Source organism: Anas acuta, chromosome 16 (genome assembly GCF_963932015.1).
Source record: "Anas acuta chromosome 16, bAnaAcu1.1, whole genome shotgun sequence".
Taxonomy (NCBI): domain Eukaryota; kingdom Metazoa; phylum Chordata; class Aves; order Anseriformes; family Anatidae; genus Anas; species Anas acuta.
In genome coordinates this window covers 14,695,590-14,712,586 of record NC_088994.1, presented here as the reverse complement: position 1 = coordinate 14,712,586, position 16,997 = coordinate 14,695,590, and the positions used below count along the sequence as shown (strand labels likewise).

The 16,997-nt window shown below is 45.7% G+C and overlaps 1 protein-coding gene across 16 annotated transcripts in view; it reads left to right on the top strand.

Moving 5' to 3' along the window:
- The window catches only part of KCNQ2 (potassium voltage-gated channel subfamily Q member 2), a 69,783-nt gene extending 57,399 nt beyond the window's left edge, over positions 1–12,384 (top strand). For all 16 annotated transcript variants that reach the window (XM_068700461.1, XM_068700455.1, XM_068700462.1 and 13 more), the window contains 2 exons: positions 794–917; positions 1,767–12,384. In XM_068700461.1, the coding sequence (XP_068556562.1) occupies positions 794–917; positions 1,767–2,480 (838 nt within the window). In that variant the 3' untranslated portion in view covers positions 2,481–12,384. The remainder of the gene's footprint in view (positions 1–793; positions 918–1,766) is intronic.
- Positions 12,385–16,997: the final 4,613 nt, after the last annotated feature.

The following is a 16,997-nucleotide window of genomic DNA, read 5'->3' as shown; positions in this document are numbered from 1 at the left end:
CCCTCCTTCTTCCTCTGCACAGGGAGCTGTGTATCAGCTCAGGTGTTTCTAGACTGGGAAGAAGGAACTGCAAATGTAAAATGTGTAAATAACTTGGTGCCACACATCGTGCCCAGTAGCTTTAGCTGCTGATGTTGCAAGCATATCCTTTGCTATTAGCAGCTTGGAGCCCTGCTAATAGAAAACGTCTAATGATACAGGTGTGAATTGCAGTAGCACTGAGATGAAAATGGTTTGGTACTGTGTGGTGGGTTATGACTAAATTCAGCCACCACGTAATTCCACTAAAATGGTTAGCACCACGCCTGTTTGTTTGGGTCTTAGGGCAAGTGGCTCGTTTTCACGGACACAGGAATTACACGCTTACATTTGCATCGAGGAGAGGAAACTGCTGCAAACACTGAACAGAATCCCATTGACATATGCTAGACAGAAAACTTGATCTTCCCCCAAGATAATAAAGCCTCAGTGCAAATAAAAACTTAATTGATTTGGAAGAAGGCCAGTTATAGAAATTCTTTGCAGTGGGTAAATTTACTGTGCATAATGTGCCAGATTTTATCTGTATAAACAGAAATGGATAATTCCAAACTCCGCTAATACCGCTCTGAATTTTGCATCTGAATTAACACTTCAGTGCCACCGCGTGTCTGTGAGTAATTTGGAGTGCTAGTGGGGAGAGAGGCTGTTGCTTTGTCCCCCGGAGGCGCGACAAGCGGAGCCCCCCTCGCCTGCTGCCTCCGACTGACTCCAGTCCTTTTCCGGGGGCGGGGGGATTTTCTGATCCCGGTAGAGTTGACCAGATCGTTGGGAGAGGATCCTCCATGACCGACAAGGATCGGACCAAAGGGCCAGCCGAAGGAGAGATGCCCGAAGACCCCAGCATGATGGGCAGGCTCGGAAAAGTTGAAAAACAGGTATATTGGGGCAAAAGGGGCTCTTATCAGGGGGCATGGTATGCATTGTGGGATTCTTGTGGTTGTTGTTTTTTGTTTTTTTTTTTTTTCTGGATGCTTTTCTGTTTTTTCGTTTGTTTGTTTGTTGTTGTTGTTGTTGTGGGATATTAACATCCAGAAAAGGAAAAAAAAAAAAAACAACACAAGAACAACAACCAAAAACACACACACACACACATGCACAAAAAGAGCTAAGGATATTTTAAAGAGGAGTCAAGATGGATTTTATGAAAGGTCACTAAACATCCTATAAACCCCAGTACTACATTCAAAGCAGATCTAGACACTTCGGAGTCTGTTCCTTACTGACTTTCTTTTTTGATGAGTCTACCAAAAGTCTACATTATTTTTGAAAATGGCACAGCGCCACTGTGTTAGACATGTTCCAAATGAGTCCATGAGCCTGGCTGCTGCAGCTGCCAGCCTTGCTGAAGATGAAAATCCTCCCAAAAGAAAAAAAAAAAAGGCTCAGCAATCCCCATGACCAGCTGAGCCCAAGCAAGTGCCAGATGCAGTAAGGAGCTGAAAGCCACCGGCAGGATGCGAGTGTCCTCCAGCTCTCCTGGAATTTGGTGCGTGCCAAAAAGATTACAGGAGCTTAAGGAAAACCTTGTGACAAGGTGGAGAATGAAAGGCTGTTTCAGAACAGGACAATTAAATATTTATGAAAAGGGCCAGTTTGGTGTAGGTCAGTGTAGGCAGAGGTCATCTGTGAAGCCCACATTTGGACTGGAAGTTGTTTGTGCTCAGGTTGTTAAATTGCTTCAGCCTCCGTGCAGAACGTAGCACTGGATCTGTGGTGTTTTGCAGGTTCAGTCGATGGAGAAGAAGCTGGACTTCCTGGTGAACATTTACATGCAGAGGATGGGCATCCCACCAACGGAGACGGAGGCCTATTTCGGCTCCAAAGAACCCGACCCGGCGCCTCCCTACCACAGCCCCGAAGACAGCAGGGAGCACATCGACAAGAACGGCTGCATCATCAAGATCATCAGGTCCACCAGCTCCATGGGGCAGAAGAACTTCTCGGCCCCGCCAACCAACACGTGCCCGCCCTCGACCTCGTGCCAGCAGCAGGCCTACCAGCGGCAGAGCCACGGCTCCTCGCCCGTCGGAGACCCCGGCTCCCTCGTCCGCATCCCGCCGCCGCCCTCCCACGAGCGCTCCTTGTCGGCCTACAGCGGCGGGCACAGGGCGAGCGCGGAGTACCTGCGGAACGAAGACATTACAACCAAACACCACGAGAGTGCCCTGAGAGACAGCGACACCTCCATCTCCATCCCCTCGGTAGACCACGAGGAACTGGAGCGCTCTTTCAGCGGCTTTAGCATTTCCCAGTCCAAAGAGAATTTGGACATCCTAAACAACGGGTGCTATGCAGCCGTGGCCAAAATCAGACCCTACATCGCAGAAGGGGAATCGGACACCGATTCTGACCTCTGCACGCCCTGTGGGCCTCCCCCCAGGTCAGCCACGGGCGAGGGACCCTTCAGTGACATGGGCTGGTCAGCCCCCCGGCAGTGAGACCCCCTCGCAGCCGCCGAGCCACGTCCGAGCACCGGCAGCTGCCCGCTCCGGCTGTCCACGCGTCGAACTTCTCAAGGAGATAGACAGCTAAGGGTTTCCTCCATCTAGGACATCCTTAGCTGGCGGAGACTTTCTTGCAGCTTACTCTGGGGGGGGTTACGAGCAGGTCCAAGCCTGCAGTTGTGGAAGAGGTGACGGTGGCGAGCGAACTGGAGCCGGGAAGTCCGGATTTCTTTCATACGCTCCTTCTGAGATCATTAGGTGAAATAATTTCATGGTGCAGGATAGGCAATTTGCATTTCTTGGGAATTTTCAGAGATGCAGGGCAGGAATGAATCACCCGGTCAGGGCTTTTGGAGGTCGCAGTGACTGGTGGCTGACCAGTGTTATGTGGGAATTGCCATCCCATGGCACTGGTGATGACACCTTTAGATATTTTGGAGTCGTGGAATGAACACTTGTCTGTTTCTGGCTTAGACTTCAGGTCGCATGAAATTTACTGGGGTGTTTTTACTCTGTGGTTCCTCACTGACCATCAGGCAGGTGGTATAATTCCGATATAATACATGGAAATGTTGGGTAGGCCCCTGGTGGAGAGGAATGGGGGCTGGAGTATTTGCATGATCAGAAGGCATGGCCTCAGAGCAGGACAGGTTCTGAACCAGAATGGTTTGGAAACTGTCCTTGTCAAACAGCTTAGGAAACTGAAAAACTCAGAAATAAGAGCTTGCATGCTCATATTTCATACATATTTCTGAGAAAACCCAGAGAGCAGAGAAATGAGACAGAGAAAGAGGACAATGTGGCTGGGATTTTATATTTTAAACCATGTATTATATTTAATTATCTCTCCTCCTGTTGACATGACCTGGAGGTGCTTTGGAAGCAAAGGCAAATCAAAGACAACTCCTCTGGAGGGCTGCCGTGGTGTGAAACCATTCTCACATCCAGCAGTGCTGTGCTGGAGTCACAGCAGCACCAGCCCGAAGGGAGAGGGTGGATATGCAAGACGCTGTGGTCCCCGTGTTGCTGCGAGTTGCGTGCTGAGCTCCATCCTTTTGAAGCCCTGTTGGCCAGATTTGGGCCCTTTTCTTAAAGTTTGCATTGTGCCTGAACACTTTTGCACACACTAAGCCCCATGAAAATTTTCCCCTTCCTCTTCTGCCCTGCCAAGAATCGCACACCCGTGTCCTCTGGACGTTGTTGGGTTGTTTGGATCCCTCAAGCTGAGTTAAGAGGTACTTCTTCGTTTCTTCATGATCTTTCAGAAGCCTCTTCTCTGTGCGTGCCCACAAGTTGTGCCAATCCAAGTCTGTCCCATTTTGCTGGTTTGGTTTGTCTTGGAAAGACCATTGTGTTGCTATCAGGAACCTCAGCCGTGCATTCAGCTGGGGGAAGGCAAGGGGAAAAGTGATGTTCAGAGTTGCTTTTGGGACCAAAACAAAGCCACCAAGTGATCCTTTACATGGATAGAGATTTTTTTTTATTATTTTTTATTTTTATTTTTTTGCAAGGGGATGGATCAGACAAAGTGTGTTGTGGGATCCATCTCCAAGGCTGGGACACCATGGCCAGTGTTGTGCCTCTGAACCCTCCCGTGCACCTACAGCCCAAATCCCATGTGTGTTTTCTGCAGGAGTCAGGGCTGTATCTGTGATTTCAAACCTCATCTTTCCCACGTGTACCAAGAGCTTGTTAAGGATATTTGGGTGACAGCTTCATTTCTGCGTGACCTTTGAGAGGCTGAACTTTTTTGGGCAGAAGGGAGAACCACAGCCTTCTCTCCTCCTGTTTGCTTGGCAGCAACCAGGGGAGACCCAGGACTATTTTGGCCCTAGGGAAGGTATGGGAGCAGTATGAGAGTTTGCAGACAGGAAATAAATCCATCCTTTTGCTAGTGCTCAGGACCAACACACAGGTCTTCACATGGGATTGAGGAGTGGGGAAAGGCTCTGCACAATTTTTTCTGCCATTTTTTGTCATTCAGAAGGGAAAAACATTTTCCTTAGAGGGAACTTTGATTGCCAGCCTTGCTATTTCCCTCCCTTCCAACTTGATCCTTTTCTTTCTGCAGTTTTTCCCTCTCTGATTTAGTTCCCAGAGTCCCGTTGGCTCCGGATTTCTTTGTGCAAAGTGAACCCAGAGATGTCCTTGACTTCAGTACCGAAACCTTTCATCTTTGAGAGCAAAATGGCTGTAAATTGTGCAGATTTGCCCTTGGCGTGTTGCAAAATTAGATACCTTCTGGTAGAACAAGGAATTTCAGCAGGTCCCACATCAGACTCAGAGGCATGTCTTTTCTAGTGACCACAAGAATGGGAATGGCATTGGGTGAGGCAAAAATCAACATTGGTCCAGCCTGCCTGCTCGCTGTGAATTTTCTCTAAATCAGAGATTACAAACATCTGTTATCTCTTTTCTTTATTTTATTTATTTTTATTTATATGTTTTTTGCAATTACTTTTTAAGGCCTGCTGGAAATTTGGCACAGAAGTGTACAATATAAAGGCAGAAGCTGCAGATAAGGATGATGTTGTGCCATCCTACTACCACAAAGGTAAATGCCTTGTCTTTAATATAAAAGGCAAAGTCAACAGGACATGAAGGCACAATGTCTGTGTGATATAATTTTCATTAAGTCTGAAATCTGAAGCTTTATTGGCTCTATTTTGAATGCGCATTTTCCAGTTCTTACTGCAAAACCCTTTTCTCTTGCCCAGCTGATGTTACACCCTTCAACGCATATGATGCCAGTGTGTCCTGAGAAGCGGTTCCACCGTGTCCTCCAAATTTTCCACATGCTGAAATCTGTCAGTCTTTTGCCTCCTTTAGGGACTGCATAGGAAGAATTGTGTTTTCCCTCTTCAAGTAAGTTACTACTCTGAAGTTCATAAAGATCTCCTAACTTTTAGCTTTAAAAGGTGTTAGATTTGTCCCACATGATAACAGAAAATGGGTTTTATATCTGTGCAGCACAGATTGCATCTTGCTGCTACAAATTTCATTGAGAATTGTTTGGAAGAGATAAGCGATATTGCACCCTTATCCGTGGCATAATTTCAAAGAAATTCTGATCCCCCCCTCCTCCATCCACAGCCGTGCCATAAATCACCACTTCTTATTCATCCAGGCAAAAAGGCTTGACCTGGATTTTTGGGTTAAATTATACCAGAATTAATTCGGGCCTGTGTGAATAGGAGCAGAGCCTGCTCTAACTAAAGGTTTTGTTCCTTATCAACAAAAGTCATTTTATTCCTGTTCTAAATCCAAGTCCAATACTCCCTGCAAAGTCTTCACTTTCAGTCCAATTTCCCCATGCCCATATCACACACTCCTGGTGATAATCTCCCCCACAAAAGTCTTAAACACTAGCTTAGAAAAGAAAAACAGTTTATTTATGTTTCTCTAGTAAGGCAGTTCCAGTGATAAAGGCCTTCAAAGTGATGTGCAGGCCAACTTTGTCCTTCTGCTAAGCCTCTCTTGGGTTGGTCTTTGCTCCCCTATTCCTGCCGTGTCTGGTTGCCTATTTTTTGGCAGACACTGAAGGACCAAAACAAGTTTTAGACCATGCCAAGTGTGGACACAGGAGAGCTGAAGAACACGTGAAGGTCAAATTTCCAGCAGGCCATCTTGAAGTGCTCCAGGGGTGCTGGTGCCCACCGGCACAGAGCCTACTTTTGAGATGCAGGAGGTGAAGCTGTGGCCTTGAACCAGAGCCCAGGATCTGGTCTCCAAAAAACTTCTGGACTTTTTTTTTTTTTTTTCCAAGATCTGGGTATGGGTAAAATACTACAGACTACCCTGCCTGTGGGATGGGGCAACCCCTGAGACTGGGACCTGAAATCCCAGTCAGTTTTTGGGTGCTTCAAGTCCCAGCATGAGCTCAAGTTGTCTGAGGAGGTCGTGTCTCTGAAGAGGAGATGTGGCCAGAGATGTTGCAAGCTCTGTGCAGGTGGCCTTTCATAATGTGACCCTGAGACATGAGAACAAAGCACTAGCCATAAGTCAAATTTCCCAACATTTGGGAAGAGACTTTAATGTTACTCAAGTGCAGATTTTGTATGTGAATTTCCTTGTTGACTCATTTTCTTATTAATAATTTTTAAAACAGATATATCAAGGAACTCATTGAAAAAAAAACCTCTTGTTCAGCTCAGAAAGCCATTACTTTTCTTTACACAGACTATGCGATAGATCAGGTTTTCTAAAAATGTATTTTGTTTCAAACGCTGCTTAATAAATCCAATTAAATCCTGCAGGGCCATTGCTATTTACAGATAAATAGGTCTATTTTTACACTTTTAATTGATTTTTAAGATTTTAAATTATGTGAATTTTTAGAACAAGTTTGTATAATCTACCTGAGAAGCCAGAGTATCACTGCAGATACAAGTGCTCCCCTTCCTAACAGTTACCCAAGAGAAAGGAAAAATGTATTTGCTCATATTTTTCTCAGGAGGGAGCTACTGCAAACCTCATTTCCCTTATATCCTCAGACCATTATGATCACAGCAACATTATTGCTAAAAAAAAAATATAGCATTAAAAGAGAAACTGAAGTTTCTGTCCTGAAGAGGCCAGAGGAGGAAATCCAGGGTTAGGTTGAACCAGCAGGTACCAGGGGTGCAGCCACCCTGTCAGGGCCAGCCAGGCTCCAGCTGGGTGTTCAGATGGTGGTGTGAAGTAGGATTTTCTTGTTTCTCACCCAGAAAGGCTTCCTCTTACCTGAACAGCGACTGCTACGGCCTTGTGAAAAATTCATCTTACAGGAAAGCAGGAGATGATATTGGCTTGCTTCAGGACTCCCTTAATAAGAAATTCCTTAGGAATATAAATGAGTTATCCCATATAAAGTCCAGTAGTGTTGAGAATTTTATTGAGATCTCATTACAAAACCCAGGAGCAAGCTGAGTCTTTCTCCATCCATGCTCGTGTGAGCCTTCAGGTCGAGCGAGCCACTCGCCTCCGTCCTTTCCTCCTTGTGCCAGCAGTGCTCCGAGCCTCGACCGCGTGCCCTCATCCTCCTGCACCCGCTCCTCTTTTTGGGTCAGCATTTTCTGTTTTGGTCAGCTTCCTTTCCATGAACGAGGAACAAGGAAATCAGATACAAAAGCTCCTTCACCTGCACGTAACATTGAGGCTGCGACGTGGAGGGATGTGGCATGGGGGTGTAAAAGCAAACTCTTGCTTTTAGCACACAAACTTTTCTGCGTCACAGCGCAAAAGCTGCTTAGGGCAGGCTGTGGGTTGGTTGTTTTTTTTTTAAAAAACAATAACAATAGGGTTTTTTAAATAATAATGATAATTATAATGCATAGGAATCTTCTTTAGTATATCCTTAGTGTTTGATGCCCCAGTGACACAATACTGCTTGCCTTATATTAGTGTCTAGAGGGAGAGGGATTACACACGTTTTGATACAGTATTAATCACGCTTGTAATTTAGGTAGCAGCAAGGAGCGGCTGCTGCAGGAGGAGCAGCCGAATCCTTTTTAATGTATGAATGTGCTTTCCAGACTATCTCACTGACTGTACTCTCAATTTTGCCTGCTACTGCATGCAGCCTGAGACGAGTAGACAGCAATACGCTCCAGCTGTATCTGCACTCCCAGATTGCTGTAGTACCTGAAGAAGTCACATTGCCAAAAGTATCACTTTGGGGAGAGGCCATCCTCCCAGAGACCCATCCCGTAGGGTGCTGCGGTGCTTCTGTAGGTAACACTGATATACCAAGTGTCTTTCATGCTGCGACCGATCATTGTCCCGTCCCTCTGATACAGCATGCACAAACTCCACTTCTTCTACTTGTTAATAAGGGGTAAAAAAACACAGGTTTGGAGCCTGTGGTTCATTGAAATGTGTACATGGGGAGAAAATAAGAAAATAACGTGAGTTGCATTGGCTGTGCATATCAAGCTCCTTTCCTCCCAGATGCCTCAGAAGAAGAGCATCTCAGATACCCTTTCTCAAGAGGCTGGAGGAGCAGGCAGAGCCAGGCAGGCAATGCCAAGGGCAAAGGCCTGGCCTTCATTTAAGAGATGCCATTTGATCCCACGTTTGTGGGATTTGCCATATTTCTAATTGCCGTAGGGCTCTCTCGCCTGCACCCAGCTCTGGTGTATGTGTGCGTTTGTGCCCGCAGCCCAGTCCAAGGGGCAGGGGGATGTGACTCCCAGCCTCTAGAAACCCTCTTTGGAGATTTTATCGATGCTTGTCTACAGCACTCGGGGGTCTTGGGGACCCTGCAGCTGTGCCATATCCGTACTTCATGGCAGCATCTCTTCCACTCCTTGTGGAGGGGCACTGAGCTGCCTCCCTGTTGCCATAAAAGTTTTGCCACTCTTCTCCCCGCTGTGTTTGCAGACTCACAAGGCCTTCAGGGTTTGCCCACATTGCTGTTGTGGCAGTCTTTTGTGTCTCTTGTGCTGCAATTTAGTTTTGACACTGGTCCTGTGTCCTCACCTTCCTTGTCCAGACCATGTACAAGCGAACATGTAATGCCAGAACTCTGCTCTGAGGCTTTCTTTTAGCCTGGCACATCTAGCTGCCCCTGAGAGTCTTTATGTCCTGTTAGCATGATGGTTTTGCTTGTTCTTGGCAATTTAGTTGCTTCCCTGTTGAGCCACCATGGCCTCAACACATCCCTGGGTTGTTCTGCTGGAGCCTCCAGCGCAGGGATGGATGGGGTCTGTTTGTCCCCTCTGTACAGTACCTTGTAAGGGTTTGTCCCTTCGGCCAGAGACAATTGCAATGAAGTAGGGATGGGGGTTGAGTTCTGGTTTTCATGCCGAGTTGAGCATCTCAGAGAAGAGCTCACAGACTAACAGTGTCGATGCTTTTGGTCCCTGAAGCAAGAGCTGCCTTCCAAATCCTGGTCTCCTTCAGCAGTGCACGCGTGTGGCTTTGCCTGCCACGCTCCAGCTTGGTGAGAAGGAGACACAGAAAGCAGCTAGTCCAAGCTGTGCTATTTCCAAAGCTGCCAGTGAACCTGAGAGCATCTTCCCTTCTCCTGATTTCTGTAAATACAGCCTCAGATTAATTGTTCAAGCAGCATCTCTTTGCCTAGTCCTGAGAAACTTGAGCTAACTGCAACTACAAAGCTTTCAGAAACTCAGTGCCAAGCTCAGGCTAGATTTCACCTGCAGCTACGCCTATAACGTTAGGGCAGGGCTAATGGTTTCAGGTACAAACCATGCCAAACTCTGTGTTTGGGATGGTTCTGGCCCAAAACTAGGGCTGAATGTCATGCTGACAGTGAAGCCTCCCCTGGAATTTCAGCTCCATTTGACACTGCTGACAGTGGACGTGGGGGGTAAGCTCCCTCCTTCCCTCTGCACACAAGAAAAGGCTGGCACAGACCTTGCAAGCCCAGATGAGAAAATCCCTCCACATTTTAGCATGCCATGGGCACTTCCCATTAGTAGAAGCAGCATTTCACTGTAACCCACAATGACCATGACCCGGTATTTCACATGTGCAGTGATGCTCACAAAGAGCTTTTTTTCCAGCTGGGAATGCAGAGGGCTCATTCCTCTAACATCTCTGTAGACATTGAGTTCAGTCCTTGCTGATAGCCTGAAAAAGTCATCAGAGCTGGTGACAGGTCTCTAAAAGTCCTGCCTGGCTACCCACACTGTTCCAGCACCTTCCTGGAGCTGAAGTTGCTCCTGTCAGCAGGCAGGACGTGGACCATTCTGCACTGGTTACTGATCCCCACTACCTGACCCCATACCCTAAAATCTGAATTAGGAATTTTCTTCATTTTTTTTTTTTTTCCTCCAAAGAATCACATACTTGTGTAGAGAACCTTTCAGGAACAACAGAGGCAAAACAAGATACAGCTGGTAATTAATTAACTCAAGAGCAGATTTTAAACATAGTTGCAGTTGCTGCAAGCTATATCAAATGCTTTAGGAGATTCAATAAATTATTCTCATAAATGTTTTATTCTTTTATCAGAATAAGAATTCTTTTATTCCTATAGGTGGGTGCCACTGTTCTTATACAGCAATGCCCCGTACACTAAAACTATACTCCTGTTTCTCCAGTATAGCCATTGTATTTATGAAATTTATCTTGCTTGGTGTCACTTTGGCACAGTATCCACATATACTGCACACAGATTGCACATTACATGCCAAATGCTGATAGGTATCCTTACACGAATAAGCCTATGTGTGTTGAAGAGACACCAAACCAAGCGTTACCTGCCTGTTTAGTGGTGTGACTCAACATAACTGGGACAAGAAGAAAATGAAGATCCTGTTTGGTTAAGAAATGCACTGCATTTGAATGCTTCTTTAACCAGATTTGACCAGGAAGCTAAAATATACAAGATCGTTTCTGCAATGTTACCTAAAAAATACCGGAGCAAAACAAAACCACACAGCCCTAAGATACTTAACTGCTGCATTTCTATATACTGTTCATTGCTGTTCATCTGAACTGTAAATTCTGTACAGGTTGAATGAAGTTCACAGTTTGCCATAACCTGCAAGATAAAAGGACAACACGACTTTGGCTGCAAAAGCGTGCATGCTGTTTGCACACGTGCACGAGCATATTGCTGTATGTGTAGGTGTGTACAGACACGTGCTCATACAAGCCTTAAGGCAGACAATTTTGCATCTAAGATGCACAGGGGAAAAGTTCTTTCTTTGGTGGCGGGAGAGTGGGTAAAACCAAATAAAAATCTTTTGATATGTTTGTTTATGAGAAAAAAAAGATTCTGATTGCCCCTATATTGAGGTTTCACCAACCTCATCAAAAGATTCTCCCTCTAGGATTTAATTTTGCCCTTATTTTCATAGATAAATGATTGGGTAGAACTTATCCTTGGTGTTTAACCTAAATCTGACATAAGCAGGAAGAGCTAAATTTTCTGGTTAAATACTGCTGAATGACACTCAAAAATGGTAACCTGATTCTTGCTTTAGCCTGAAATTCATCTCTAGTTCCAAAGTTATCAATTACAAGAGCCATTTAAGTCCTGAATGTGTTTGTTCTTTACTAAGCAAATAGTATGCTCCCTGCAGGAGTGTGCTTCTCTAATACTATCCCAGTTGATAGCAGGATCTGGCTCATTTGGCTTTAACTGGGCTAGCAATGGTTCGTGCCCTTGTCCTGATGATGAGCTAAGAGGTGAATTTTGGGCTGGGATGGGCTGTTCTTGCCTGGGGTGAGTGCAGGTGCTGCACGCCCTCGCCTCCCGCTCGTAAAAATCTCAGGCTCAGTTGAGCACTGAAGTTTGGTTGTCCTTTAGAAAGCAAAGGCAGCTGCTGCTTTGCTTCCTTTAATTTGCTCTGTTGCCTTGGCTTTTTTGCACTTTTGTTTCATCTCCAAAGAATCTCTCATAATGCCTTTGGTACTTATGTACGATTTTCAGACATTTTGTATGTATTGAATGGTACACACTTTCTCTTGTAATATAGCAATCGGATTTTTTTTTCTTTTTTTCTTTTTTTTTGGTGAATGTGTAATTTCCTCTGTACATTTCAAACATGACGTTGTGCAATGTACATTTTATAGGGACAGATGCCAAGGGAATGACCTGTAGTTTTCTAAGGGAACAGCTAGGAGCCGAACGACACAGACAGAGATGGTTTTACGTTAGCACTGTGGAAGAGCAACATAGCCCAGACTTTTTGCACAGAAGCACTGAGCACGACACAGAGTGTACCTTCACACGAGTGACTGTGGCAGCTGCAAAACTGTATATGTGTGATAGAAACAACAGCGACGGTGGCAATCAGAAAGGAAATGGAGGAAAATTAAATAATCACACTCATTAATTTAAGCCTCAAAGCATCAGAATGGAAAATTTGCATTCAGTAAAAATACTGAATTAATGATTAATGATTTAACCTTCATGAGATGAAATACACATTTATTTTTCTTTGCACTTCTTCAGTTTACTTCATTTGTTTGTTTGTTTCTGGTGGTTTTTCAGTGCCTTGGTGACATATTTAATATGGGAAATATTCAGGAGGTGCGAGATGGTGGCTGAGGGTCCTGGCATTAAACCTTCACACTCTACTCTCTTATTTCTAATGGTAGACAACACTCTTCTGTCTTTCTGATGTCTATAATCAAGCTCAGAAGTTTCAAGTACCTTCAGTGACAAGGACACTGGCCATTTGGAGTCCTCTAAAATTATCAATTTTCTTAAAGTCTGACATCAGCCATGTTCTGACAGATAAGGGATGGTTCCTGTGGCTGTTCACCCTCTGTGCCAGCCTCTTATCACCATGCTCAGACTGAGGCTGGTGTCATCAAAGTAGGCTCAGAGCCAACGAATGACACCTTTATCTGTCTCACGAGTTACCTTGCTTAGCCAGCATCAGTTCTAAATTAAGAAAGCGCATGCTGGATTTTGGAGGGTTCTCCCTATGGACACAGTGGTGGATTAATGGTATTTTCCACAGCAAGGTTGGCTGATGAAACAGCAGTTTTATTTTGCAAGAAGAAAAAAAAACATCCATCTCTCCACACTGATATTTTTCCAGAAAGATGAAGCAGGAGAATCAAGAGGAATGAGCACTTGGATTTTAAAAAGCCTGCCAGTCCCTTGGACGAGGCAGGGAAACGAGGTTGGCAGAACAAACAGCTGGCTGCGGGCTCGGCAGCCCCTGCTTGCAGCAGACGACTTGGCTCCAAGCCTTTAGCAGCGCCCATCCTCCCTGAAGCTATTAAAGAAACCCAGGTGTGAGCATTTCTCAGATGATATGGCAAATTAAGGTGTACTTAAATAACATCGCTATATTTTATCTCATCATGTTTCTCACCAGCGAGGATATAACAGGAAAATGTTCAGCTTGCTAGATCACGTTCCCCTGTCATCTGAACAGGCTTAACACCAGCCTCTTTCCTGATGCAGTCAAAAAAAACCCTTGTAATATATACTAAGCGTGCTTCCTGCAAGTTTGCACAAACAGTGTGTGTCCAGGGGATGTATTCCATCCCTTTAAATAATCAGAGAGCACCTACCACTGCTCATCACATGCACTGCTCAAAAGCCTGTGGGTTGGTGTGAGCTGGGCTCAGATGCTGCCCCCATCACAGCAAGGAGGGGGCAGCTGTGCTGGCAGGCACCTTTGGGGAAGGTGGAAAGCTCTTCTTAGGAGAGGGAGGGTTGGTGGCACACGTGGTGCCAGCCTGTCCTTGCATGGGGATCTCAGCTGCCACCAGGGTGGCTCTGCTTTGTGCCCCAAGCTGGTTTGTACCCCAAGCAGCAGCAGAGCTGGAGTCCTTGGAGAAGTTCCTGCATTCAGCAGGCCAACAAGGCAGAGCGTGCAGGAGGAGGTGTTGCTAGTCCTTGGCTGTTGGCATCCAGCACCCTGCTCGCCCGGTCTGGAGGAAAAAACAGCGGGATCCTTTCCCGTGATGTGGTAAGTGGCATTTATTGTGGAGCAGAAATAGCAGTTGGGGTCTTAGCAGAAGTTCTCAAGGACGTAAACTATCCCAATTCCTTAGGATTACAATTGTCCTGGCAATCATATGAGCACATCTGCCTGGTCTCCTCACAGCTCCAGTGACACAAAGACACTGCAGTAACTCAGGGGTGCTCCTGTGCGAGTTTACAGCCTGCTGACTCCAAAGCAGCTGTTTTGAGAAGACAAGTAAAAATTGTTTTCCCAAATGAGCATCATTATTTAAACACCCTGCAGTTACAGGGTGTGAAATTCTACAGGATGAACTCATTGCCATGAACTCTGCCAAGGTTAAAGCCTTGTTCCTAACAAGATCCCAGTGCTGCTATCTCTGTGCCTCATTCACTGACTAATTAAACCACACACTATCCTTGACAGTTAATGAAAGACTTATTCCTTGCTTTCTGAAGCAAGAGGAACTAGAGGAACAATCAGGCTGGGCTATGTCAGTCTTAATTTTGGGCACACAGCTTAAAGCACTTTAAGGTGAAAATGGCATCTTTGCCTTTTGATCCCACTAATGTACCAGAGTCCAGCACTTTGGTTTCCAACCCTGAGCAGAAACCACTGTGTTATGTGATGGACTCAATTTTCCTTTCTGAAACTCTGCAATAACTCCATGGCAGAACCATGAATGAAATCTCACCAATCCATTTAGCGTTACTCCATCACCGCTCTGGAGCACAACTTTCCTCTATCGACTTCTTGGCAGCCATCTCCTGTTTCCGTCAATAGGAACATAATGGTGGTTTGGGACATAAAGCATCTTTCTGGAAAGCAAAACCTTCTTAGCAAAGGTGGCTGCTGTTTTCTTCTAGCTGCACTCCCATTTTCTATAGGGAGGTTAATAATGCATAGCTAAACAGAAAGACAGACATCAAATGGGGCGGAAGGAAGAGGGCAAGGTACACATTTTAAAAGCTAATGTAATTTGGCATGAATAAGGAATTCAGTGAACGTGATATCACACAAAACTCATTAAATCAGCAAATTTTTATCTCCTTGCCCTTGATAGATTCTTAACAAGCGGCAATTCACAGGTGAGATTTCTGGATATAACTGAATAGCCCATGAGGCTACGCTTTAAACCAATGAATTCAGATGTTAAAGCAAACAAGGAAGCGTTCCCCATCTCTTCTTTCTTGGTTTTCAGGAATTTCTCAGCTTCACTTGAGTCAGTGCCATTCTTTACGAAACATCAGGTACTCTCCCATGACCAGGCCTCTTAATTATACATTTTCTGATGTTTTATTGAGCAAATGCTTTAGCTACACTGATGTACTTTGTCACTCCAACTTCTGAGTACCAAAACTGAGTAGGAATACTTGTAGTTTCTTTGTCTCTCTCTGCTCAGCGCTGCTGTGAGTCTCTCATTGCTGAAAAAAATTCTGCTCAATTCCTTTTTAATCACAAAAGCAGTGTGTAGGTTTGGGGCTGGTTCTCCCCACTAAGATACAAATGAGGTTCCCACATCTCATGCCCTAATTTCTTTGTTAGAAGACAAATGCTAAAAAGTGTGGCTTTTTTTTTTTTTCACTTGTGATTCAGCTGAAGCTTCTACTGAAATCAGAGCATGAAGGAGCCAGTGAATATTAATCAATTAAGGCAACTTTAATTAAAAGTGGTTAAACAACATGCACCAAGTCAGTGTGAAGAAGCCAGGAAAGCGGCGTGCTGAGCAGTCCCAGCTCCCTGCCATGCACAAAAGGGGCTTTGTAAGAGCAAACCCACAGACACATGTTGTCTGTGAGTGGAAAGGGTTTGAAATAGCAAAATAAATAAATAAAAAATAATTGGACCCTAGAAATAACTGGACCCTAGGTGGCAGAGCGAGCCCGTCCTGCTGCTGCTGCGAGGAGTCGTGGAGCAGAGCCTGCTGTTTCCCAGGGCTGACAGCAGGATGAAGCACTGCTAGTAAGCCTCTTTGCTTGTTTGTTTGAACAGCCAGAGAAATTACATTGCTGTTCTGCAGGCTGAATTTCCTTGGAGAATCCCTCAAGGCTGCTAGGAAGCAGCGGCCGAGCTCATCACCTCATTAGGAGCAGACTAATTTGCTGTCTTTTGCAGCTAAACTTCTGGGTCCGTCAGAGTCCCACTGATAGCTGCTTGGTAATGTTAATTAACCACCAGTTGGAAAATCACAGTTCAGTTTCCAGGGAATCCCAGGAAGGACCACTTATGAACATCCAGCTCAAAGCTGCTCGCTCTGGGGAGAAGCAGGAGCTCACACCCAGTTTTGGGTCACCCCTGGTTTTAGGAGGTCTCTCATCAAATTTACTGTTTGCAGAACAGCAGCAGCGTTGCTGGCAAAAATAAAGGCATTCAGTGAGACTGGGTTCCTAAATGAGGCAAAACGTATATTCTTGTACTGAAAGGAGTGGGAAAACTACCCAAGACTTGAGTTTTAACACAGAATTACAGAAGTAGGGGATGCTTTGGACTGGTAGGGCCTTGTCCTGCTCCAGCCAGGTCCCTTTGCCTGTATGGGCTTCAGGTTGGTAACGCTGGGATGGGGAGGAGGTCGGGCTGGTGCTCCCATGGATGGCCCCGCACCAAAAGGGCTGCCCCAGGCTGGTGGCCAGAGATGTCCCCTCAGGAGCCCACCCTGAGCCCGTCCTCATGCATGGCACTGCCTTCAGGATGGGAATTTCTGCAGCATTGTGAAAGCGCTCCCTAAAGCCTCCTAGATGTGAATTACGTGGTAGTTCGTTGGTGTTTTCTGGGTAAAACAAGTGTTTTTAGGTTCACCTCCTTTGAAAGGGTGGCATTGGTGTCAGGGCTGTGCATCCACGACCCTCTCCCAGCAGAGGGTGCAGGAGCTTTATTTCCAGAGCCGACAGCACACGGCTTGGTTAATTTGGGATCTTCATTAGCGTGGTGGTGGTAAGCTGGCCCTGCCTGCTCTCATTTGTGCCGTGTCCTGCAGAGAGCAGGGGCTGCGCTCACCTCATCTGGACCCAAAAATTATGACACAGTCCTATGAAAAGGGAACAAAGCTCCCATGTGCATTCAGTTGTGTTTCAGAGGGAGGAAAGCATGTCCTGTTTTCCCCATCCTGCATTAGTGCTTGCTTGAGTAGAGCTAT